General features: G+C 39.0%; 1 protein-coding gene across 1 annotated transcript in view; it reads right to left on the bottom strand.

The window, feature by feature from the left end:
- SH3RF1 (SH3 domain containing ring finger 1) overlaps positions 1-26,849 on the bottom strand; it is a 208,861-nt gene that overhangs the window by 28,573 nt on the left and 153,439 nt on the right. Inside the window, exons 5-8 of the mRNA XM_027837607.1 lie at positions 26,302-26,613; positions 16,718-16,828; positions 5,512-5,663; positions 1,625-1,795 (exon numbers count right to left, since the gene is read on the bottom strand). Coding sequence (XP_027693408.1) covers positions 1,625-1,795; positions 5,512-5,663; positions 16,718-16,828; positions 26,302-26,613 — 746 coding nt within the window. The remainder of the gene's footprint in view (positions 1-1,624; positions 1,796-5,511; positions 5,664-16,717; positions 16,829-26,301; positions 26,614-26,849) is intronic.

Below are 26,849 nucleotides of genomic sequence, written 5' to 3'. Positions count from 1 at the left end.
TAGCTCAGTACCTGGCATACAGTAAAGTTCTTAATAAAAGCTGGTTGCCCTTTCAGCTTGCTAGGCCTTGCCAGAGTTTATCCTTCCTTTGGCATAAACCCATGGTCAAAACCCATGGTTACTTCCAAGATGAGACACACCAGAATATGTCTTTAGTGGATGATAGTAATAATAGAACAATTCATCTTTACTGAGCTAAAAAACAGTGAACTCAAAATAATGCTGACCCTGAGGCACTGCATAATTTGAAGTACATTCTGAACTAAAGAAAGATTAAATCACTAAATCCTTTTTCAGCTTAGGTTACTGCAATGACTCAAAAAATTACAGTGATTCCCTAATTCCTGGTATAATAAATCCAAACTTTTCTGCCTGTCTTTCCAGGCCCTCCATAATTTTTCTCCATTCATCCAGTCTGGAATCCTTATATGTATATGGTATTTCCCCTGATAGAGTCTAAACTTCTTGAGGGCAGGGATGGTTTCACTTTTGTCTTTCTATCCTTAGCATGTAGTAGGTGCTTAGTAAATGTTAATTAAGAACTCTGGGGAAAAAAAGATCAACCATGATTTCTGAGGACTGATGATGAAGAATGCTACTGCTTCTCATCTGATCCTTGATTATAACCTTTCTGTATCGTGGTTCTGTAATTGTTCTCTACTGTTTAAGACTATCTTTTTGTGCCCTTGGAGATCTCTTCCATTATATCTCAGACTTTATGATCCTAAGATTATAAGTAATATACTCACTATCACACAGCTCTTTTGCATCCCCCACAATGTTTTAACCCTGTGTCTGGTAGGCCTAGAGTACACACTGAAATACCAGTTAAATGAAATAAATTATCTTTTAGCAGTGTTATTCAGAATAGCAACAAACCATAGACCTATATCCAGTGATTAAAGAATTGCTAAACAAATTATGGTCTATTGTGTGGAGACAGCAAACTGTGCTACATTTGGAGTTAACTAATCAACAAGCATTTATAAAGCACCCACTATGTACTGTAGCGCCATTGTATTTAGCACGGGGAACACAAATAAAAAGAATGAAACAGAGAAATGGGATTCAAATCTTCACTTTGCCACTGACCATCTTTAATTTGGAATTTATGACCCTTACTTATAAAATTTCTGGAGGTTGGCTTTAAATGACAACTGAAAAAGGGTACATTTAAATTTGCTTATGTGTAAACCAAGGCGTGTAATCTGAAAAGTAGTCCATTAATGAGACCAGATCTATGTATCCACAGATAATCTTCAGATACTCACATAAAAGGCATCTGTGCAGAAACACTGAAAGAGAAAGAACTTGTGTTGTATAAACTGTCAATAGAAAAGTAGATCATAGATTCTGTGGTCACATATGGCTGGGTGACTGGGCAAATCTCTCAACCTCTCAGTGCTTGAGGTAACTCTCTGTGACTTTTAAGTTGCAGAAAAAATGCCCACCTGTACAATGTTTCCTCATTTGGAAGTTCTCTGAACTAAAGTGTCATAAGGTCCCACCCCTGTCCTATGTAAGGAAGGCAGGAATGGTATAACTAAGAATGTGATACAGCTAGTGAATAAAAAAAAAAAAGCTATTGTTTAGAACTTTCGAAACCATCAGTTTAACACCCTACCTTGTGACTGGTGCTACGTAGTTTCCAGGAAAAACTCCTATTTTGCTTGTGTGCATAGAAGTCCCTTTGAACCAGCCATCCTGACATCGTTCAAACACTAGAAACATCTCCCCTTTTCTCAGCTCCAATTCATCCTCTTTCCGGGGTGTATATGGATAAATAGCAATATACCTGGGGGGGGAAAGAGAGGCTGTCAGATTGTTTAAAAGAAATACAAAATTAGAAAGGTTTGATTCTTTTTATTCAGGAATTAAAGCTAGGATAATAAAGAAATTTTTATGACCCTAATTCAAACATTTACAATATCATGTTTTATCTGAAATATATCTAATTTGTCAAAATCTTCAAATATATGCCAATCTTTTTTTAAGAAGAGAAGATGCAGGAATCAGCAAAATATATCTATAATTTGGGGAGTTCCGTTGGTGCATTTGAACATTCATGTGATTCTGTAGCCCTGGAGACAGGCAAAGTATAGACTCAATTCCCCCACACCAGACAGAAAACCCATTTTAGTGACAAAGAGCAAGGTTCATATTTTGGGATGGTTGTCTAGAATTACAAAGACTCAAACCTACCCCAATATCAGAATAAAGTAATTGTTTAATGTCTATAAAGGACTTTTCTACAATATTTAGCACAATTTTTTTTCCCCTTTGAATACTTAATTCCAGTGTCTTACATTGTTTTCTGAGAGCAAGAAGCTAGTGACATTCTGGACATTTCTAGAGAAATTTACATTCTCTGGGCTATACATGTTTAAAAAATCTTCTAAACTTCAGTCCAGCCATGACCAATTTAAGCAGAATTTGCAGCTTAACTAAAATTACCAAGTACCCCTTTACCTTTGAACAGTTACTTTACCAGCAAATGCAAAACTGTATTGTCTTTGTCATATATGATTTTAAGGTGGCCAGTAAAAACACAAGGATAATGATGAAAATGAAACACAAGGTGCTACATTAGATTACAAATAACATGGATAAATTATGACTAAACTTAAAATGAAAATCTCCAGGATACTCCTGAATTTTTCCTAGAGATGCTGAGTTTTTAACCAAATGCAGCTACTTGATAAAAGCTTTAAATCTCAAAATAGAGCCAGAAAATCCTGTCAGGTGAAAGAGTTTTGATGGCTTGGCTAGGAATCATGAAAACTGCTGAATAATTTCCTGATAAGAATTACTGAACTGGATTTTCCCACTGTCTGAGAAGCTGGCATACCAGAAGGTTCTCTAGTGTTGTGAAAGAATTCATTCAGCCTCTAAGAAGGCCATGCTTGCTCTCAGGGAGTAGCTATCCCCCTGGGCAAATCTAGCTGCCCAAAAGGCACTTGTTAGAAATAGACTCTAACTCCAAATGGAGATATGTGGTGTCAGTTACTATCAGGAGAAACAGCATATGGTGGTTGCTAACTCAATGGACAAACATACAGAGACTTTAGTAGAATTTGTTTCCTGTGTTAAGCTGGTCAAGTTATTGGATCTAAAAAGGAAAGGAGGCATGGATAAGGAGTGCATATTGATAAACAAAATATCCCATGTTGCAAGATTACTTTGCTCACGTTTACCTATTTTCCACCAAACTGATACCCGCCAATCCTAGAAGTTCTCATAGTATAAATAATTCTTTCCCCAGTACTGTGATCTTGGGTTTCCCAAAGCCTCACTTGCCATATGTGTTGTCTTCCAAAGCTTGCTTAATCTATGAAGTCCACTGATCACCTTTTCTATTTTTTATTGAGTACAGAGAGATAGAGAAAGATACCAGTTTGGGATGTGTTGTTGCTGGGAAGTGAGACACAAGTCACAGTGTCTTTCAGAATTCTCTAGTTAGTAAAGCAGTTACTATTTTACAAAGACCAGAGGGGGTGATGGTGTGAGGTCAAATGGGTTTTCCTTTATCATAGTATCTCTTTCAAATCCTTTTCTATTTAAGGAAGTAGAACCATGGGAAGATTTACCTAACCCAGAGGGAATAAGGCCTAAAAATTAAAATGGGTTTCTGATCATAGGGCAGGTGATGGATGAACTGAGATACCGAAGCATAGTCAGTAAAGGATAAGGCAGGTAAAAAAGTGGAGAGGGAGAGGGGAGAGGTATTCTTGACTCCAAGTCCACTATCTACTATGCTACCTACTTGTCCCTATTATTTATTTATATTGCTATTAATTAAAATTCCTTTGTTGTCAACTCAGTGTGTTCTGTGATTGGTAAAAAATTTAAACGTAATGGCAAGAATTAATAAGCTATAGTTTAGAGGGAATTCTGATGTATAAATTTACTTAGATTCTAAGGGGATGGGGAGGGTCAGAGTACAGAGGGCCTCATGAGCTATTACAAGTATCAGGTTGTTCTGTTAATTACAGCATTATATTACAATTTGAGAACTTGTTCCTTTTTTTTCCTACTCGAACTCAAACAGCCACCACCTTATTTCAGGTTCCCATCACTGCTCACCTGGCAATCACTCTAAATTGTACTCCCTGCTTCCAGTCCCAGCCACTCTCTAGTCCATCCTGCACACCTTTGCCAAAATAATCTTCCTTAAAGCACGGTTTGTCCATGTCATTCCTCCACTCAAAAATCTTCTAATGTCTTCAGGATAAAACACAAACTTTATAGTTTCATATTTAACATCCTTCATAACAATGATGATGATGATAATAATAATAGCTAACATTTATATGGTGCTTACTATGTGCCAAGTACTGTGTGTACTTTACACTTGTTATCTCATTTGATCCTCAAAACAACCCTGGGAGGCAGGTTGCTATTACTATCCTTTTACAGATGAGGAAACTGAGGCAAATAGAAGTTAAGTGACTTGATCACAAAGGGAGGGTCACAAACTGCTACCAGTAGGCAGGCAAAATATTAGTTACTTAGTCTTTTACAATAGTCACACTAAATTCCAATGGTTTTCTATTGTCTCCAGGATGAAATATAAAATCCACTGTTTGGCTTTTAAAGCCCTTCATCACCCGGCCCCTTCCTACCTTTCCAGTCTTGTTACACCTGATTCCCCTCCATATATATACTCTATGATCCATATGCATTAGCCTCCTGGTCATTCCTTATATATGACTCTCCATTCCTGACTCCAGGCATCTTCAATGGCTGCCCCCAAGCCTAGAACGCTTTCCTTCCTCACTTCCACCTCCTAATTTCACTTAAGTCTCTGCCAAAACCCCAAAACTCCAAGAAGCCTTTCCCATTCCTCCTAAATGCTAGCACCTTCCTTCAGATATCACCTTCAATTTATCCTGTGTATATCTTGTTTGTGTATACTGGTGTGTATATTGTTTCCCCCACTAGACTGTGAACTCCCCAAAGGCATGGATTGTATTTTTTGGTCTTTCTTTGTATCCCCAGCACTCAACATAATGCCTGACATGTAGTGTTTTATAAAAGCTATTAACTCAACCTGTTGATCTGAAGACTCTATAAAATCCAGCTGCAGCCCAGCATCTAGTCACAACAATCTTGAATACTTGACTGGGCTATTTCCAAGTCCATCAGCATCCCAATCCAGTAAGAAATGAAAACGAAGGTGTGTGGGGAGGAGAGGCAGGAGCAGCTAACCCAACAAAAGGCTGTCCTGATTGTGACCTAACCCATGGTGGTACTTGACACAAAGGGCCTCCAGAGAGGTTAAGTATCAGACAGACTTGATCACTGCTGTTTCCCAATTAGAGACACGATTACGTGAAACCTTTCAGAGATCTTGGACAGCCATAATCTCAAACCACCCAGTGAATAGGACATCTGCTTGCCCCCAAGCCATGGCCAAGTCCTCCTCCACCCCTTAACCATCTCCCACATACCCTGGGCCTAATTTTAAACAAATACTTCTGGCTATGTTGTCTGGCTATGATGGCCACTTACACACTGGGTCGAGTCTGGGGTCGTAAATGTGCAGTTTGGTCAGCAGATCCTGCAGGTCTCTGTCCGACTCCAGATGCCGCAGCAGCTGAAGATGTTGGGGCGATGACAGTGGCAGCCAGAAGAGGGGGTGGGGGTAGAGGAGGATTCATATTCTAGTATTGGGGAGGAAATACAGAGAAATCAAATTATTGAGGATAGGTGAATGAGTGAGGGAAAAAAGGAACCACAAATCAGGGGTAAACATTTTAATGGCGCCCCCCTCATGGTGCTGAACTGTGAGGCTGCTTCCTGGGAAGGGCTGACTGTACAATCCCACTTTTTTTGTTGCTCTCTTTTTTATTCTCTTTTAAGCCCCAGATGTCTTTTTAGCAAACAGGTAAGTAATCTCACTTCAGCAGGGGAAGGGGGAAAAAAATGAAAGGGCCACAGGTGATTTTGAAGTTAAACAGCATTTTCAAAGAAGCCCCTGGAGCAGAATCCAACTACCTTCTAAAGGGGCAGCTCTAATATCCCACTGCTTGATAGGACTTAATCTACAATTGCTTTGATGCCTACCCTACAATGAGCATAAATAATAGCAGGCCACAGCCACTGGGCTATTGTTGCCACTTCTAATTATTTTTAACTTTGCCAGCTTTTGAAAATCAGTACTATCAAAGTTGGTAATCTTTAACAAGTATACCAGTGAAAAGCTGCTGGTTCCTTTATGGGCATGGCCTAATGGGGGCCCAGCCTGCAGGATTCCATTCCTTTTGAAAATCAATGGGGCAATTGTTACCTTCTGATCTATAAAACCCCAGATCATTCTTTAGGGTCTGTATAGTGACACTCCTGGGAAAGCAGGCTCACAAAAGCAGTCAGCCCCAAACCATCTTTGAACCACTAGCAGGGTAAGAAATGATTCAAAGGAGAAATAAAAATAAAGAAAGGCCTAAAGAAAGCATAAATTGGCTCCTATACATCAGCATGATTATAAAAACAAACCATTAATTTCTAACCGCACGAACAGCCATTTCATTTCTAGTTCTTGGAATCAAAATTTAAATTTCATCAAGCAGTGACTTCGCAAGCCTGTCGACGCACACACACTGTTCCTGAAACTGGGTGGAAAAGAGCTCGGATTTCTAGACGTATGCTGCAACTGTTTCACACATTATTTTTAATTTCAAGCCAAAGTGACTTGTAGTTAGTTACTCTCCCCCCTGCCCCCACCACAGCAGCTTTATGCCAGTTGTTACGAAGCACAAAATGAACAAAACAGATCATGAGCAGAACAGTGCTAACAGGGGCCAGTGAAAGCACCAGGGCTGTTCACAGAATTTTACTCCTTTTCCCGAGAAAAGTTTTCTCACACTCTTAACTACACCAACTGGCAGACAGAACGTGAGTCACTGTTTTGGAATCTGTTTCTCTTGAAGCTTTTAGGACCTCCTCAAACCTATAAGCTGCCTAGGGTCACTCTCTCACTCCATCTGACTCTTAACAGAGACAAAACAGAAAGTGGAGGGAAGGAGAAAACCCCCAGGAAAATGCTGAATTAGGAAATATCTTCCTACACAGATCAAGGTGAGGGAAACAATACCAATGGCCTGAGGGGGGGGAGATAAACAAGCCCAGACTGAACAGAGATTAAGATCAATAAGAAAATCATAAAATGGCTATTTAGGAAAGAGTGTTAGATTTGAAGTCATTTGCTACCCAGGTAATCCTGGGTTAAGTCTTTTAATGTCTTTTGGCTTCAGTTTTTTTCATCTGTAAAATAAGGTGTGGCCTTTCAGGTCCTATTATAGTTTAAAATCTATGATTCTCCTATGATTTCACTTTCATTAAAATTTTTCACTTCTCAAAGAAGGTTGTTAACTGAGGACAAAAACAGAACATGCCATGCACCCAAATAATGACAGGTCATCTAAAGGCTGACTCTAAATCAGTGAAATCCAAGTCAAAACATTGGCAGAATTCCAATTTAGTGTTGAAGTGAATGAAAATAATTGTGTTGTACGGAAATATCATAAATCAATAATGTAGGTGGGAGGTAGGTGGAACTCTCAGGACCCTTCTACCTCTGAGCTCAGAATCTCTCCAAGAGATGCAAGAAGCACAATGAATCATTTGTATCAAATGCATATATGTAAAGCAAACACTAGGTGTACAGTAACTATGCAAACAGTGATGGGACAGGGATGAAGGAGAGCATAAGGATGCGCTCCAGTTGTTCCGATAGATTGGAAATTGGTCCCCAAGAGTGTAACTACAGCATTGTTCTTCTGTATTTGAATGCTTTATAAATTATTAGTAACACTAGACTTTTCTGAGATGCACAAATGATGCTTTGGGGATATAGGCACAGGTATACAGACAGACATAACAGTCCAGGCTGTAATATGAAGAGGAATAAGAATCATTCTCTGAGGCTCTAGAAGGCAGAATTAGGACCAGCAAGTAGAATATAAGGGAAGGCATTTTTTTTTTTTTTTGCTGAATAGAAGGAAGAATTAAATAATGATTAAAGCTTTTTAAAAAATGGAAAGAATTGTATAGAAAAATAGTGAATTCCCTGTCACTGAAAGTATTTAAGCCAAGAGTGGCTGACTGGCCACCTGTCTGGCATGTGATAGAAAGGATTCTTGTATTGGGTGGAAAGCTGGATGCATAATCTTGGCAGGTGCCTTTCTACTTGCGGTTCTATGATCCTATTAAATTAGGCAAATGTTTATTAAATGCCTATGATGTACTGGAGACACTGACTCAAAGATCCATAAGGCCCTGCCTTCAGGTAGCTTATATTTCATTGAGGTGAAACAACATGAAAGCTAATAAGTAAATACAAAGTATTAACAAAGTAAAAACAAAGGATTTTGGTGGGACAAGATTACCAAGTGGCGGGGAGGAGTAAAGAAAAGTCTTGTGTAGGTGGAAGCATTTGAGCTGGACTTAAGCTAGACAGATGTAGATGTGTGAAGTAGGATTCTGGGTTAGTAGATATTATAAAATGATGGTGCCCAGGAAGATAATAGACTATGAAATGATATGACGTGTTTTGTAAATGACCCTTGGCAAACCGAAATTATCTGGTGAAATGGGAGTTCACAAGGTGATACGTAATATCTTCAGATAATACACTATCCCCAAAGATCTGAACTCTTCGCAAAGCATCTTACAACAGTGTACTGGCTTCATCACAGTTGATCCAGAGCCCTCTCATTTTATAGCTCCCACCAACCCAAGCACCCTTTATTAACAATCAGAAGCAGCTTTAAAAACTTCTAAGAACCACTAATACAACATTGTGAAAGACATCAAATTTCATTAAGCACATTTAACATAACACTCTATACCCAAATGCACCAATGAAGCTGGGATTTCAACCATGTAAGAATTACCTTCAAGGATGCAGAACTCACTTTAGAGCTACCATGAGCCCAAGCACCCTTTACCAACAATAAGAAAAAGTTTCTAAAACTTCAAAAATAAAACTTTTAAAGCTGTCAAATTTTATTAAACACATTTAATATAATACTGTATACTCAAATGAGCGAATGGAGCTGGGATTTCTTTCATATTGGAATACCCTTCAAGGAAACAGGTCATCAGTCATTCATGAATCACCATCTTAGGCAATTCTAGTCTAAGTTTTCCCAAAAGTCTGCCAGAGGTAGGTCTACCCAATATGCTGTCTAACATGAGGATACCACGGGAGCATATGAGTTTTCCATCAGTTTGGTCCTCACTCATACTGCATGGACAGACCATCTTCTTTTATGTTCATAATGAAATCCTTTTATTCTAGATCTTTTTCATAATTCCATAATTATATTTGTTGAAGCCTATTCCCCCTCGCCATAAGAAACAGACTGAGTCTGCTTTCTGAGGATCATTCTAAGTACACAGATACCCATCAGTACTAGGGTGGCCTTGATGAACTTGGTGAATATTTCTTTAGCTGGTGTTGTTCAGTTGTGTCCAACTCTTCGTGACTCCATTTGGGGTCTTCCTGGCAAAGACACTGAGTGGTTTGTCATTTCCTTTTCCAAGTCATTTTACAGATGAGGAAACTGAGGCAAACAGAGTTAAATGACTTGGCCAGGATCACACAGCTAGTAGGTATCTGAGGCCAGATTTGAACTCACATCTTCCTGATTCCAGGTCAGGTATTCTATCTGCAGCACCACCTAGTTGCCATTCTTTGGCCATGAAAACCTATGAAACAAATACTTTCTACGGATTCAAATAAACGCACAGGTAAAGAAAAAAAAAAAAACAAAACCCTTCTGAAAATATCACTTCTCTAATAAATAGATTAAGTCCTACTAAATGGAAAGAAGCTTGAGAAATTACCTACCATGGAGATTTCTGGTCCAATAAAACCCACTGTTTTACTGGTCCAGCAAAATCTATTGACAAGCAAATGTTGGCAATTCTTCCTGGTGTCTACTTTAAAAGAACTCTCACAGCCACCTCCTGTGTAAAACATGTACAACAAGCTGAAATTCTGAAAAATACTAGAAATAATTTTCAGTCCATATTCTAATCTTGGCATTTGCAGCCTAAAAAGCTGCACAACAAGACGTATGTCTTTCCTTAAGGGAACCAGCCCCCAAGACTTTCATTGGACATAGCATCACAGATGCTAAACCTAATCCCAGCTGAATAACAACCCTCTGCAACATCTTCCACTAATGGAAAACTAGTGGTCTTTGGAGACTTCAAGTGAAGAAAAGCAAAATGTTTTAAAAGCATCAAGACTGTGCAGTGGCTAGAGCACCAGGCTTGGAGTAAGGAAGACCCGAGTTCAAATTTAGTCTCAGACACCTACTAGCTATGTGACCCTGGGAGAGTCACCTAACCTATACCCGCCTTAGCTTCCTCATCTGTAAAATGAGGATAACAACAGCACCTACTCAGGGTTATTGTGAGGATAAAATGAAATTTCTGCAAAGCACTTTGCAAACCCTAAAGTGTTATATATAAGTGCTAGTTATAAAATTGTAAGTTGAGAGACCTTTCCCATTCTAAACCTACCACCTAATAGCATTAATATGTGATATCCAGGGTAAATGAAACTTGGATCATTTCATTGCAATCCAAAATGTTTATGTGAAGTTTTCAAAAACCTTGCCTTCCAGTCATCTGTGCCCCTTGAGATAATGTCAGGCACAAGTGTATACTATCCCAGCCAAATTGAATTTGGTATTTCATTGACTGCTATTGGCACAGTATTCATACTAACTCATAAACTCTCCTTTTACCTGGCCAGCATGCAGATTTGAGTAGCTAATCCTAAGAGAAAATGATCTGATGTAAACCAATTTCTGGACCCATCTTGTGCTAGAACTTTACTTTCACTAATCTGTCCTAGGGTGAATTCATGGTTACACGTGGCTTGACATACATTCCATTTTTAAATTTTAATCTCTGGGAATTGAAGCCCAGCCACCTTTGTGCTTTTTCTGTTAATTAACTATTCCAAGATCAGAAAGTTACGTCTTTTTTTCCTCTCCCTTTAGGAAATGAAATTAGTATTTTCCATGTGTGGTGGGCCACTCACAACAGAAGCACCAATCAGCTAGATGTTGGGGATAGATGTTTACAGGGAAAGGAGGATGGGAGAGGAGTTTTCTGTTCTTCCTGCCTCCATCCTAGGAAATCAGAGAGGAGGTTTTTCATGGAACTGGTCTCTGGACAAAACATCCTTTTTGACCCCATTTTCATGGGAATCATGTCTCACTCAATCTCAGTTGTACTTCACATTTTCCCGAAGGAATGAAAAGCACAACCACATTTCCTTTACCAAGTAGCTGTCCTATAAACAATTGTAGCTGAAAGATGCCAGAGAATTTCCTGAAGTTTCTTTTCCACATCTAATCAGAGCAAACTTCACTTTTTTTTTTAATAGGAGAATGCCTGATTTATCCCACTGAGAGTAAAAAACAAATATGATGATTATCTCAGGGCCAGTTGTTAAAGCTTTCACCCCTTGCCTTGGGCACAATGAACAATTCATTCTCCCCAGCTTTCTGAGACCTTGACAACAGCTTCCTTTTATTTCAAAAAATTAAGTTGCTGCCAATTATTTCTTTGTTTTCTAAAGTTGTGCTTGCTTGTTTTTCACTGCTGAGGGTTTTTCCTTGTTCTCTTCCTCTTTTGTGCCTCGTCTGTATGTCCCCTGAATTCCCTCCCTTTTTTCTATTTCATCCACGCTCAAGCAATCATATTGATCAGTGATCTCTTCAGTGTGAATGTCTCCTTCAACAATTTCAATTCCATAATTTTGATTACATTAAACTGAAAAGTTTTGCACAAAGCCAATGCAATCAAATTAGGAGGGAAGCAGAAAACTAGGAATGAATTTTTAAAACCAGTTTCTCTGATAAAGACCTCATTTCAAAAATATACGGAGAACTGAGTCGAATTTATAAAAGAATACAATTCATTCCCCAATTGATAAATGGTCAAAGGATATGAATAGGAAGTTTTCAGATGAAGAAATTAAAGCCATCTATAGTCATATGAAAAAATGCTCTAAATCACTACTGATTAGAGAAATGCAAATCAAAACAACTCTGATATCAGATTGGCTAACATGACAAAACAGGAAAATGACAAATGCTGAAGAAGATGTGGGAAAACTGGAACATTAATGCATTGTTGGTGGAGTTGTGAAACGATCCAACCATTCTGGAGAGCAATTTGGAACTATGCCCAAAGAGCTATAAAAATGTGCATACCCTTTGACCCAGCAATACCATTTCTAGGTCTGTATCCCAAAGAGATCATACAAATGGGAAAAGTACCCATATGTACAAAAATATTTATAGCAGCTCTTTTTGTGGTGGGCAAGAATTGGAAATTGAGGGGATGCCCATCAATTGGGGAATGGCTGAACAAGTTGTGGTATATGAATGTAATGGAATACTATTGTGCTCTAAGAAATGATGAGCAGGCCGACTTCAGAAAAACCTGAGAAGACTTAAATGAACTGAGGCTGAGTGAAGTGAGCTGAATCAGGAGAACACTGTACACAGTTAACAGTTAACAGCCACGATGTACGATGATTAACTTTGATAGACTCATCTCTTCTTAGCAATGCAAGGATCTAAGACAATTCCAAAGGACTCACGATGGAAAATGCTGTCCACATTCAGAAAAAGAACTATGGAGTCTAAATACAGATTGAAGCATATCATTTGCTCTCTCTTTTTTTTCTTTTGTTTCTTCTTTCTCGTGGTTCCTCCCACTGGTTCTAATTCTTCTTTACAACATGACTAATGTGAAAACAGGTTCAATATGAATGCATGTGTACAGTCTACCTCAAATCGCATGCCGTCTTAGGGTGGGGGAAGGGTAGAGATGGAGAGATAATTTGGAACTCAAAATTTTATGGAAGTGAATGTTGAAAACTAAAAATAAATAAATAAATAAACAAACAATGGTGATCCCAGCCTATACAGTTCATTCATCTATACATGCCAAGCACTGTCAAATATAGTCCTTGGGTTGGTTTTGTTTAAATATTTTTCACTGTTACAAAGGAGAGTTTAGGAGTGGTGGTGAGGGGAGAGAGAGGCTAACAGGAAATGAGGGTGACATAAAAACAAAAGGAAACAAAACAACATAAAAAAGCAAGAGACTGGTAGATCAAAAGAAATAAAGGTGAGGCCTATAAGAAATGAGGCTGAAGACCACAAGAAAACACGTTATTGTTTCATGCCACTGATCTCCTCAGCATTACAGAGTCACAAAATCTCAGAACTAGAAAGAATTTAATAGGCTGTCTAATTTACTCTGTACCTGACAAGGAATCCTCACTACACTATCCCCAAAGAGGGGTCATTCAATCTCCACTTAAAGAACTCAAATGAGGCTGAATCTACCAATTCCCAATGCAGCCCATTCACACATCCCAGAAGTGTGAATTCAGGCCGTTCTCAAGACCCACAAGGAGTGGGGATCCCACCACCTCTTGAGGCAGCCCATTCCACTTTGGGGACAGCTCTCAACACTGGGAAGTTTTCCTTAGTGTAATATCAAGCTTAACTTGTCTTCTTAGCAGCCTCCACCCTGGCTCTGCCCACTGGGGCCAAAGAGAACAAGTCTACTATATTCTCCAGTGACAATCCTTCAGGTTCTCCTTGATGCTATACATGCTTAGTTCCTTCAGCTTATCATCAGATGACACAGACTCAAGACCCTTCACCATCTTGCTTGGCCTTTCATGGTCACTCTCCAGCTTATCAATGTTTTACTTAAGCCATGATGCCCAGAACTAAACACATTATACTCTTAGATATCTCTAACTGCTAGGAAGTTTTTCATTTAAACAAACCTAAATCTGCCTCTCTGTAACTTTCAAACATGGCTCCTAATTCTGTCCTTTGGGGTGCCAATCTATCCCTTTATAAGCCTTAAAGAGCTTATATTATACTTTTTTGTTGTTCTTGGTTCAGTCATTTCAGTCATGTCCAGCAAAATATGCCCAATCCCTTTTCTATACAATATTCCTTCGCATACTTGAAGGCAGTTATTAAGACCCTGCTAAGTCTTTTTTTCTCCAGGTAACTATCTCCAGTTCCTTCAACTAATCCTGAGTTGGTGCATATTGAGTAACTTGCCCATCCTGGCTTCAACAAAGTCATTTAGTTATTCATTGACTCAACACATAGTTCTTGACTAGCTATTACATTATAATAGTAATTACAAAAGTAATAGCTTGAGTAGCTATTACTAGCTATTAATAATAATAACAATTATTATTACTGTGCTATTCACTGTAAGCACTGCAAAGAAGAATGAGATTCACTCCACTACAATGTCCACAGGTGGGCAAGGCATTTGTGTCCCCTTTGCAAGGGTTGGAAAATGAGTTGTTTTTACATTACTATACTCTGTCTTTGAGGATTCATTTTAATCTGTGACTGTGACTTGTCAGAGCAGCTAGGTGGCTCACTGGATAGAACAATGGGCCTAGAGTCAGAAAAACCTGAGTTCAAAACCAGCCTCACACGCTCACGAGCTGTGTGATCCTAGGGAAGTCACTTCACCTCTGTTTGCTTTACTCCATTGGAGAAGGAAATGGCAAAGCACTCCAGTATCTTTGCCAAGAAAATACTGTGAACAATATGGTCTATAGGGTCACGAAGAGTCAGACAGGACTGAACAACAACAAGAACAACATGACTTGTCACAAAATAAATATCGACATGCTCCAGATTTGCCTACTGTGTGCTTGGCCTTTGCACAGGCTACATCCACACCTGGAATGTTCTCCTCCTGCTACTTGGAATCCCTTGCTCCATTCAAGGTTCAATTCAAGTTCCATCTCCTACAGAAGTTTGCTCCTGATCCCTCCAGTTGTTGACCCCCTTCCCCAATATTCTATATTTATATTCTATATATTTTGCTTTTCCTAGCTGTGTAAGTAGACTACCTGGCAGCTAGGTGGCACAGTGGATAGAATGCAGGGCCTGAAGTCAGGAAGACTCATCTTCATTGAGTTCAAATGTGGTCTCAGACACTGACTAGCTCTGACCCTGGGCAAGTCACTTCACCCTGTTTGCCTCAGTTTCCTCATCTATAAAATGAACTGGAGAGGGAAATGGCAAATCACTCGAGAATCTTTGCCAAGAAAACCCCAAATGGGATCAGGAAGAGTCAGACACAACTGAAATAACTGAACAACAACAACAAAAAGTAGAATATAAGCTCTTTGAGGGGATAAACTGTTTTTATTTTCACCTCTGCATTCCCAGTACGACACTAAGCACCTAGCAGATGCTAAATAAATGCTTTTTGCATTGTGTGGCACTAAATACAGCATGGAATTCTTTGGCATTAAAGAGACAGGCAGCTTCGTACAGTGCCAAGAGGCACTGGCTTTGGAGTCAGTAATATCTGGGCTCAAATCCCACAGCTGTTTACACTACTTGTGTGATCCTGAGCAAATCAATTCCCTTCTCTAAGATCATTCTCTAAGATGCTAAAGCTGCCACTAGGTGGAGATTCTGGCTTCAGACACTGACTAGCCTCTGTCTACTTCAGTGCCCTCATCTGTAAAATGGGGAAAATAATAATACCTACTGCCCAACATTTTTTGTAAAGATCAAAGGAAATAATTGTAACGTACAGAGCACAGTGCCTGGCACATATTAAGTGCTATATAAATGTTGGCTATTATTATAAATTGCAGGGAAAGTGATGATCTGCACCGTCAGATGGAGTTTCCTCGTCTAGGGGCTCCCTTTATCAATGAAGTCAGAGGTCTATCCCTTATCCTATTATTATTATTACTGTTATAACTATTATTTATATTAACATATAATAGTAATTCATAATATTTACATTAATATATAATTTTAAATTATTAATATAATTGTTATATTCATCATCATCATTATGGTATGGAGATGATCCTTAGCTCTCTGAGATCCATTTTCTATCCTCTATTTATAAAAAGCACCTCAAGCAGCTGCCTAACTTACCAACCACTAGTCTCAACTGTTATTGTGTAGAAGGAAAGATTAGACACACACTCACCTAACTATAATAAACAACAGAATGTGAATGTATAAGTATTTTTTTCTGAGACCATCAGACTATAAGTTCCATGAGGACAATTAGATTGTCTAAATTCAGTTTCACTCCCAGTGTCTGCCTATAACAGATGCTTAAAAATTCACTTGATGAATCATTGCATGGATAAAGTTAGTTCAGAAAAGGAAGAGATTTATTCCAGCTGGGGACTTCAAGAGAGACTTCTTGAATGAGAAAGCATTTAAGTTGGGCCTTGAAGGTCATGCTGGACGGATGCAGCTGGGCAGATGGGTATTCAGCATGCAGCCTGCATAGGACATGATGTATCTGAGAAACAGTCCATTTTGGCTGGTGTGTTTAGTATTATCATTATTACATATCATAGTATAGGATATACAGTTAGGTATAAGCTTGTTTAGTATTAAAAGAAAGGGTGAAAATTGGCACACTTCAGGAGAGACTTTTCGATTTTAACTGCAAAATTGGCAGAAATAATACTCCAGATGACTAACACTATAGGTGAAAGATATGACTGGTGAGGCTTCCACCCAAAGGAACAAGTATCAATAATAAACTAGGGCTGCTTAGAAGTTGAGAGAACCAAATTAATGCCAACTGTTCGATAAACAGCTAAGGACAAAATCATTAAAGATGGGAGAAATAATATGATACTTACTCCAAGGGCAGCTTGGTAGGGACCATCTGATGGGAAGGTGAATGAAGGTCCCGTTGTGACGGGGCTGCTCGGAGGCGGGGTTACAATTAGCCCAGTGGTACTGATGTGAACCTGTCAAGAAAAATACATATAAAAAGGGTTATTAGAAAACCAACTATGAATTTAATGCACGACGAGCCTGGAAAGAAAAAGCAGTGTAGTCACAGTGGAACGAGCTTTGAATTTGCAGTCAAATCCCAGCTGTGTTACCTACTGTCCTGTGGGATCTTGGGTAAGTCACGTTACCTCTTTAGGTCTCACTTTCTTCATCTATAAAATGAAAAGGTTAGGCTAGATGGCCTCTGAGGTCCCTCCCAACTCTCAACATGTGATCTTGGACTGTGAATTTCATGTAACAAACACACTATCTTGGCATAGCCTCCAGAGAAACAAATCATGCAGTGTTTACTATGCAGTCTCCCTCATTTTAAAAAGCAGTATGTATTTTTGTTCCCTTTGTGCTGACCAGTAAAAGGTAGGAGACACGGCTCCTGGTTTGATGAACACTCTCGGCCCTTGGCTTTCACAGTAACAAGAAACAACACAAAAACCTTTATTCTTTTTGGAAGGTGCTCTTCACGGGACCCACCTCTCAGATTCAATAACCCTGCAAAGAGCTCCATGCCCAATCATTTGCACACAAGCTCCCTTCAAACCTTGTTGAGGATTCAGCTTCCATAGGCTATCACTAAGTTAAATCTGGGTTTAATTCACAAGGCATTTCACTCTTTGGCAATCATTTCCTTCACCCACACCCCTAACTTCCACCTGTGATTAAGATGCAGTCAGCTCAACATGCCTCCAGAAAGTGATTACTTTTCAAGGCCTGAGGGAGACAACGTCCAGCTAAAGTAACTGTCTTCAAAGGTTCCTTGTCAGCAGCACCAATACAAGCAGAAATATGTGCGCTGGGAAGGACGTCCATTCACTCCAAGGTCCAATGCTTAGACACTTAATCAATTCCACTCAAGTTGCAGATCACAACCTGATACCTTGAAGATGGGAAAGGTGTCTATTCTATTTCTCTTTTAAACAAAAAGGTCCTTCCCCCATAGCTAGAATAAGGGATATAGCTTGCTTCTGCGCGTTCAAACAGGTGATTTCCCCCCTGTTAGAAATGACCTACCCTCCTAAATTCTGCCTCTCACAGAGGTATAAAATTTAGATGCCCATTATTACCACTACTGTTAACAAATGAGATAGTATTTGTAAAGCACTTAGTACAATGTCTGGCACATAGAAGGCACTTAATAAATGCTTGTTCTCTCCCTCCCTTACTATTTAATATAACACAAGAAGTCCTAGCTATAGCTATAAGACAAGTAAAAGACACTGAGAGAATAAATAAAAGAGGAAACAAAACTATCACTTTTTACAGATGATATGATGGTATATGTCTTTGGGGTTCTTTATCTACAGTCAATGAACTAGCTTTAAAAGTATTTTGATATCTATATTGGAATTACTTTGTTATCTTTGTAATCCTATGTATTTTATTTTGTGCATTTAAAAACATTATTTTGAGAAGGGGTCCAGAGGCTTCACCAGACTGTCAAATGGGGTCCATTTCTGAAAAAAATGGTCAAGAACCCCGATCTATCTAGAGAAGGAAGCCTAATGAATCAAGCATAAAATTAACTAAAATTAACAAAAATTAACTAAAAATAACTTCAGCAAAATTACAGGATGTACAACAAATTCATATGAACAACCAGCATTTCTATATATTACCAACAATATCTAGTAGGGAAAGACAGAGAAATTCCATTCAAAATAACTACAGAATATATAAAGTATTTGGGAGTCTTTCTACCAAGATACACATGCAAACTATATGGATGCAACTACAAAACAGTCTTTACACAAATGAAGACAGAACTCTGCCTGTCAGTTCTTCTCTTTCTTCAAGGCTCAACTCACCACCTCTTCTCAAAAACCTTCCCAAATCCCTTTTGTTGGCACTTTCTCTTCTCTCAAATGGCCTTTTATGTACTAAGGGGAGTTTGTGCTCCCCTTAAAAGAATGTAAACTCCTTGAGGGCAGGGATAATCAAAGGATTACAGAGTTATTGGAACCCCTCAGAAGCCATCCAGTCCAAACTTCTCATTTTACTCTTGGAGAAACTGAGGGTCAAGGAAATTAGTTAACTTGCCTAAAGACACATAGCTAATAAATGTCAGTGCTGAGTTTTGGATCAAAGTCCCATGACTCTCTATTGTGTCTCTGAGTCTCCACAACCCAACATGTTGTCTTATAAGCTCTCAATAAATGCTAAATTGAATTTTGATGAATTTTCCCCCACTAAGGAAACAATGGCAGGCTAAGAAGAATGACAACCACATACACAAGGAAATTCTAATATAACACATTTTCCATAGGTCAGATAAATAATCTATATGAGAAAAGAAAAAAGACTATTGGGTAAAACAGTTAGTTCTATGGCAAAACCCACAGTTATTTCTTTTATTTTTCCAATATTCTAGGTAGTGCTATGAATTCTGGTATAATAGTAGTAGCAGTAGCAACAGCAGAAGCCCATCAGGAGCAAGTCACATCAATACAGGGTATCTTAGTGAAATTTTAAGCCATTAAAGCTTAAAACTTCAAAACTTCAACAAGACTTTTGGAACATGTATAGGTTTTAAGGCTGAAAAGTGTTGATATACTATCAACGCAGAAAATCCCATCACTGCAAGTGGATTTAAAGATACTAAACATACTCTAAACAACGGCTAAAATTAAGTGTCTTGTACTATAGTATGTTCTACTAAAGTACCTCTGAGGAAATGTAAGATTTCCAACTATTCCTATATTTCTTGTACAAAGATACAGACATAGACATGCACACAGACACAGACACATACATGCTGTGTCCAGTTAGCTTTTCTTGTTTGGTTAGTTTTTTTCTGGCTAGGCAATGGGGTTAAGTGACTTGCCCAGGGTCACACAGCTAGTAAGTCTGAGGCCAGATTTAAACTCAGGTCCTCCTCAATCCAGGGCCAGTGCTCTATCCACTGCACCACCTAGCTGCCCCAGGAAGCAGGTTTTGTCTCTCTATCCCAGCACCCAGCATAGTGCCTGGCATGTAACAGATACTTAATAGATATTTGAGTTGAGTCGACTTGAGCAAATCAAGATTTATACTTCAGATGATTCTATATACAATTATTTATGTGAGCAGGCCTTCCTCAACATTTATTTCTCTTTCCTTACTATTAAAACATTATTTCTCTATTTTGTTAGCTTTTATTGGAAAGCACATTTTGTGAACTTTCCTTTCAAAGACTGAACCCAATGGTTTTCCACTTTCTAACTAGAAAAGTTTCTGCTCATTCAATCATCCACTCTTCTTTCCTTCCATGCTTCAAATACAGAGTATCCCATTAAAACTGCACTAGGACTTTTGGGACGCTCTGTATTGAGAAATGAAGCCATGTTTACTATAGGGATAAATGAGAACAGGTGTTGACCAGGAAGGCCAGAAAGCTGTGAGTGCTGTTAATTGCAGGCCCTGGACCAGAGCCCAAACAGCTGTGCATCACTCTGAACCCTAGACTCTCCCCCAGGACCTATTAATAAACAACCAGGAATATCCTGGCATCAGCTTTGTCATTTATTACCTGTGTGACCTTCAGCAAATCACTTAGCCTCTTTAACCTTCAATTATTCATCTGTAAAATTCTCATGTTGGACTAGATCAAGAGTTCTCAATCTGGGATCCATGAAATTTTTTTTCTAATCTTTTGATAACTGTATTTCACTACTACTGGTTTCCCTTTATGATCCTACACATCTTATTTCATGAATTTAAAAGCATTATTCTGCAAAAGCACTATTCTCTAGGCTTCTTTGACTGCCCAAAGGGAACCATGACACCCAAATTAAGAACCTCTGGACTAGATGATCTCTCAGGTCCCTTTCAACTCTTAACAGTCATTATGTCCAAAACCTAATTATCAGAAAAGTGGGAGACAGATGATTAGAAGGAAACAAGTATTTTATTAAAAGTACCTACTATATGTCAGGCACTGTGCTAGGGGCTTTGCAAATACTATCTCATTTAATCTTATATAAAGAGAATACCAGTAAAGAGACAAAGCATGTGGGCTGAAAATAATTAAATTGTTTTAAAAAATTATTAGTATTGTTAGTTTTGTAACACTTTCATTTCCAAATATATCCCCTAGTCGGAGAGACATTCTTTATTACAAATAAAAAAGCGGGGGGAGGGGGGGGGGCCGCTAGGAGCTATCCTGCAAAACTCACCAATACATCAACCTCATTAATATTATTATCTTGGGAAGGAAAGTGTTGATCTTCTACTCCACCCCATTTATTTTTCCTGGTGCAACAAATTAGAGTGATTAGGCCAGGACAACATGAAAGGGAGGTTGAATGAGGAAGATGGAAGGCTCTCCGCATTCCCTGAAGCTAGTGAAAATATCCTCAGTCCTAATAAGCCTAATATTAATGACTCATCTGGCTAGCTTAGGTCAAGATCAATCATTGGTGTGTGAGGTTCTTGTACAGAGGAGGTTAGTGAACAGGCAAAAACCACTAATTATGTGTTTCAATGGAAAGATCGTGAGTGTTGGACTTAAGTTTCTTTCAGAAAACACAGATTTGAGTCTCAGTTCTGCCACTTACTGGCCTTACATAAATCATGTAAACTCTGTATCTGCATCTATAAAATGGAGGCGATAGTACATCTTTCTCACTGTTATAAGGAAGAGTTCTGCAAAGTATATGTGAACTACCATTCTAGGATTTTGACCCAGAAGGGATCTTAGGGGTAAAATAGCACTAGATGGGTGCCAATATCACACACCTAGTAAGGCACAGATACAAGATTCAGATTCAGGCCTTTGGACTTCAAACTCATTGTACTGTGTTGTTATGATTATCCATTACCACAGGTTTATCACAGAATCATAAAATTATAGGTCCAGAAGGTGCCTTGGAGATCATCTAATCCAAATCCCTTCTACACAGCTTATCAGTCACAAATATCTGTGCACACCTGTTCTGGTGACTCACCTGGATGACACATCTTATAAACAAATATCTTTATTTATGTTTGTGAAATTTATCTTTCACTGAACAGTAGCCAAGCACAACAGCCTCCAAATACACGTAGAAAAATGAATCATTCATACAAATATTTTAAAATAAACACCAGAAGCAATTAATAAGACATTAGAACAAAGAAACAGAGAAACATATCCAGGTGAGACACGTAACATGCATTCAATGAGGCCCACTGAAGAAGCATGGCATCATGGATGGAATGCTGGATTTGGGGTCAGGAAGACCTAGGTTCAACATTTACTAGATGTGTGACCATGACCTTCTTACCAGGCTTCAGTTTTTTTATCTATGAAACAGGGATTTTTAATATGTGCTATACCCTCCTCACAAGGCTGTTGGGCGTCTCAGAAGAAATCGTGTATAAAACAGTTAGCAGACCTTAAAAATGCTACATCACTGTCAGTTATCACTTGTTTAGGAAGCCAACAGAGCAGCTAAATAATGACGTCAGTGGGGTAAACAGCACATGCATCTGAAGTCTCTAGAGACAACATGATCATTTCTATTAAATCCAGTGTAATTTCTATCCTGGTTCACAGATGTAGAATTAGAAGGAACCTTAGGGGACCCACCCTCATTTTACAGATGTGGGAATTTTGTCCCAGGGAAGTGATGTGATTGCATGCCTTCAAGGTCTCAAATGAGACTCCATATGGTCATGGAAGAAAATCTAGAGAGATAACAGTGTTACTCAGCAACAGCCATCTCAACCCCTATGTGGAAGCAGGAAAGGTGGAAGGGATAGTGATAGCTAATATATCATGGTTTAGTATTTCAAGGATTTGTGATTTTATTGGTTATACTCTACTCCACTGATCAAAATGCACCACAGGATACAGTTTACTGTGGCCAAAAAATCTGTCAACCTAACTCCAACCTGGTAATAAGCTTTTGTCACATACTTCGGCTAGTCCTTAAATGACCAACCATTGAATCCTTCTGATCTCTTCTGATCTTAGGGCCTTTTAGAGTGTATTGACCATGATATAGACCCTGAAAACCCAAAGGACTCCTTAATACCATGATGAGGCATCAGAGTAGGACCTTAGTAGAAGATAGAATAGAAAAATGATAAGTAAATAAAATACTCCACAATCATGTTTTCCTTCCATATCAAAGGAAAGTTGTATGGATCAATATCTAATAATTAGTACTCTCATTTCTCTGCATATACAACACTATAAGATGAGAAACATATAAGAATAAATATCACTAAGCTATTTTTGTGTTTCTATTCTTTTCAGACCACAGACATCCCTTTGAACAAGCCAGGGTGGGGGAATTTCTCACCCTTGCCTATGCCCAAAGGGGCAACAGTTGCTGTGATAAATTTCCAAAGTTTTAAGGAAGACAATGTTAGGCACTCCCAGGGTAAGATGGTGGTAGCTGTCTTTAACACGGTAATGAATTACTTTTGTATTTGAGGTGCCAGCCTGGGAGAAGGGGAGGTGGTGATTGACAGCGTGTGGGGGAAGGGTAAGAAAGGGATGGGACCTCTGGACTGGGCTAAGTGGGCAGTTGTGAAGTGCTAAGGGGGACTTCTAAGAGAAAACATCATGTGATTTGATTTAGAATGGAATGTGAAATACCTTCCAGGCAAAATTCTGACCTTTACTTCCTAGGTGAGTGTGGGCCAGTCACTTCTGGTCCTTAGTTTTTTCATCTGTAAAGCAAGGGGTCATATGAGTTGATTTTTAGGGTCCTTTCTAGCTCAAATCCTGGGATTCTATGAACATCTCCACTGAGAGACAGATTCTACCAGAGTCATGACCTGGAGTGAGAAAACTTGAACACCTATTCTTACATTATAAAAATAAGCAGTGGAATAATAACAGCTAATATTTATATAGAAATAAGAGAATAGATATAGAAAATAGATAAAAATAGAAATTAATAATTGTAAAGCACTTAGCACCCTGCCTGGCACACAGTAGGCACTTTAAAAATAATTGATTATTAGGCATCGTGCTAAGCACTTTAAAACTATTAACTCGTTTGATTCTCACAACAAGCCTGGGAAGTAGGTGCTATTATTATCCCCATTTTAGAAATGGTGAAACTAAAGCAAACAAACTAAAGCAAACGACTTGCCCAGGGTCACACAACTACTAATTGTCTGGGGCCAGATTTGAACTCAGGTCTTCCTGCCTCCAGGCCTGCCACTCTATCCAATGCACCACCTACCATTCAATAAAATCCTCTCAACATAGCATAACACAGTAAACAGAAGAATGATGGAGGGATAAACTTTGTGTATCTGATCATACACTATAGATTTCATTAAAAATGTCTTTTTTACAGGGATCACAGATTTAGAGATAACCTCCTCATTTTGTAGAGAAGGAAACTGAAGCAAACACAGTTTAAGTGGCTTGCTCAGGGTCACACCAGTAACCTCAGGGGAAGGATTAGAATCTAAGTTTTTCCACTGGGACACATAGCCTATTTCCTTGTGCAGGGGTAAGAAGGACTTGGGCCCAGGGCTGACTAGGAGCTAAAGGTTGTTTCTTCTTAGGATATGGTTACCTTCAAAGGATAGTAGCCTCAGGTTGGGCAGGGGACTTGGTGCTATGGCCCCTTCAGATCGATCCCCTGAAAGAAAAGCCTGTTGGATACAGATCTGTACGTCATCTCAAACTCTGGGATAAAAATATAGTAGCAGCTCACATGTACACAGCCCTGGACAGTTCATGGAGCTTCTCTCACAAACTATGCCATGAGACCTGAAGTGTACGCATTAGAAAGAATTACTTTCATTCCCACTTTACAGAGGTGAGGAGATTGAGACTCATTTGCCCAAAATCATGTACCTAATAAGTGGTGAACTGTGCATTCAAACTGTGTTGAATGAATGAATGTAAACATATTTTTTTTTTTACTACACATTTTATATATGTTTTGTCCTGTTCCTATTAAGTTTTCAAGGCCATGTCTTTTTCCTCTATATAAATAAGGTTGTTTTTTTAAAACCTTGTTTGTGTCATGGATCCCTTCAGCAGTCTGGTGAAGCCTATGGACCCCTTTTCAGAATAATGTTTTTAAATGCATAAAATAAAATAAGTAAGATTACATAGGAAACCAATTATATTGAAGACGTAATTTTTTTCCACCTATGTTCATGGATCCCCCAAAATCTATCCAAGAAGCTCCAAGAGGGGAACCTCAGATGGGTGTTCAATAAAACAAAGTGCGCACACTCTGCACAGAGTAAGGGCTTTACAAATGTTTGCTCAATGGAATGACTGACTTAGAAATGCCTTAGCCCTACTAAAAGACCCATCAAGTGGCAGTCATGAATAGAGCTCCAACCTCAGAGTTAGGAAGACCTGGGTTAAGATGATCTCTCTGACACATATTGGCTGTGTGACCCTGGGCATGAAACTCAACCTCTCAGTGCTTCCCAGGCAATTCTGAGACTCCAAATTGTAAAGCAAGTGCTGATCAGTATTAGTAGAGGGAATTTCCTCACTAGGAGTTCCTTCAATCAATGAGATCACAGATATGGCACCCAAAAAAGGCTGTTCAGAAGCTAAATAAGTCTGTACCACACAACAATGCACAGAGCTAGAAGGGCAAGAAAGCAAATGAAAGTGGTTGTTTGAAAAGGAAACATTTTAACAGAGATGGAAAGTAACACCCAACACTGACATGACTATATTTTCTCAAACAGCAGGTGCTCATGATCTCGAGGGGTATCATGATTAGTGCACCAGTATACAGGAGGACACTTATAGGATCATCAAGTCTCAGAGAACTGAGAGTCACGTGAGATCTTTTAAGCCCATTTGGGGGTGGGTCCTTTAAAAGAACTCTTTCTTTACCTTATTTTGCCTCCTCTGTAATACTTACTGAAAAGACTAAAAGAGGAAGGTAGGCTTATATAAATACAGGCAATTGATAAATTTATAAATGCTTTATAAAAAAAGCATTTCAACCACAGCATCCTAAGACTGGATAAAAGTAAAGTTTTACTTGGCAAACTTTTCCGAACCATCCTTATGTGGGAAATTTGGCCCAACTGGTTGGGTTGGCAAGATGTTTCCTCTCCTAAGGACTGCTTGGGTGGTCTTAGGTAAAGACACTCTGGTTAGTTTCCCTCTAACCTCTGCTTTCCCACATGCAAAATGGACCAGTGAGAGACAAGAAGTGAACAGAGAGCCAGACTCATATCCAGGAAGATATGGGTTCAAGCTCCATCTATGAGTACTGCCCAAGATGATAATTTGCAATGAAGATGCTTATCTATAATGATGGGGGTTCCTTACTGGGAGTTTGCTATACCAATGAAATTTTAGTTGAGATAAAAAAGAAATGATGGAGACATGATCTCATCTTGCCTCAAGAGCACTACTGTACTTCCAAATGACCATCTATTATTAGGGAGAGAACAGGGCTTGTTTTTAGTGCAAGAGTCTCTGTATGCCCCCCTACCCTCCAACCTCAGATGATTCATTTACCTGAGAAGGAGCACTACAGGAAAGTCCTGTCAATTCGCTGATTCGAGCTGCAGCAGTAGGATTGCTGGAACTGATGAGGACAGGAGGGCTGATCTCCATGGAATGGCGGTTCTGAGTAGCCTGGGAAGACTTGTTAGCCATGGTGAGGGAGGTGAAGGAGTGCCGCTTCTTGGTGTTCTTCTTGGTGTCACTGGGCTTTGGGGCTGTTGCATTGCTGTGGACTGTTCCTGAGGGGCCTTCTCCAGAGTCAGTACCTGGACCTGACAACAAAGCCTTGTCCAGTTCTATCAGCTGCTTGGCTGCTGAGTTAAACTGCAAGACCATCAACAGATTCAAGTTTAGAAAAACCTTATAGATACAATGAAATTTATTTATTCATCACAAATTTCCTTATTGTGCTTTCTTAGCTTATATAATCTAACAATAGATTATTGTTTTTTAATGTGGACTTATAATTTTTTTGGTTTAGAGAACTCCCAGGGAAGGGACTCCTTCTCCAATACCAGCTGTAACTATTTTGTAACTTAAGGTCTTACAGATTTGCCTGG

Source organism: Vombatus ursinus, unplaced genomic scaffold (assembly GCF_900497805.2).
Source record: "Vombatus ursinus unplaced genomic scaffold, bare-nosed wombat genome assembly UNPS02014821.1, whole genome shotgun sequence".
NCBI lineage: Eukaryota > Metazoa > Chordata > Mammalia > Diprotodontia > Vombatidae > Vombatus > Vombatus ursinus.
This window is presented reverse-complemented; position numbering and strand designations above follow the sequence as displayed.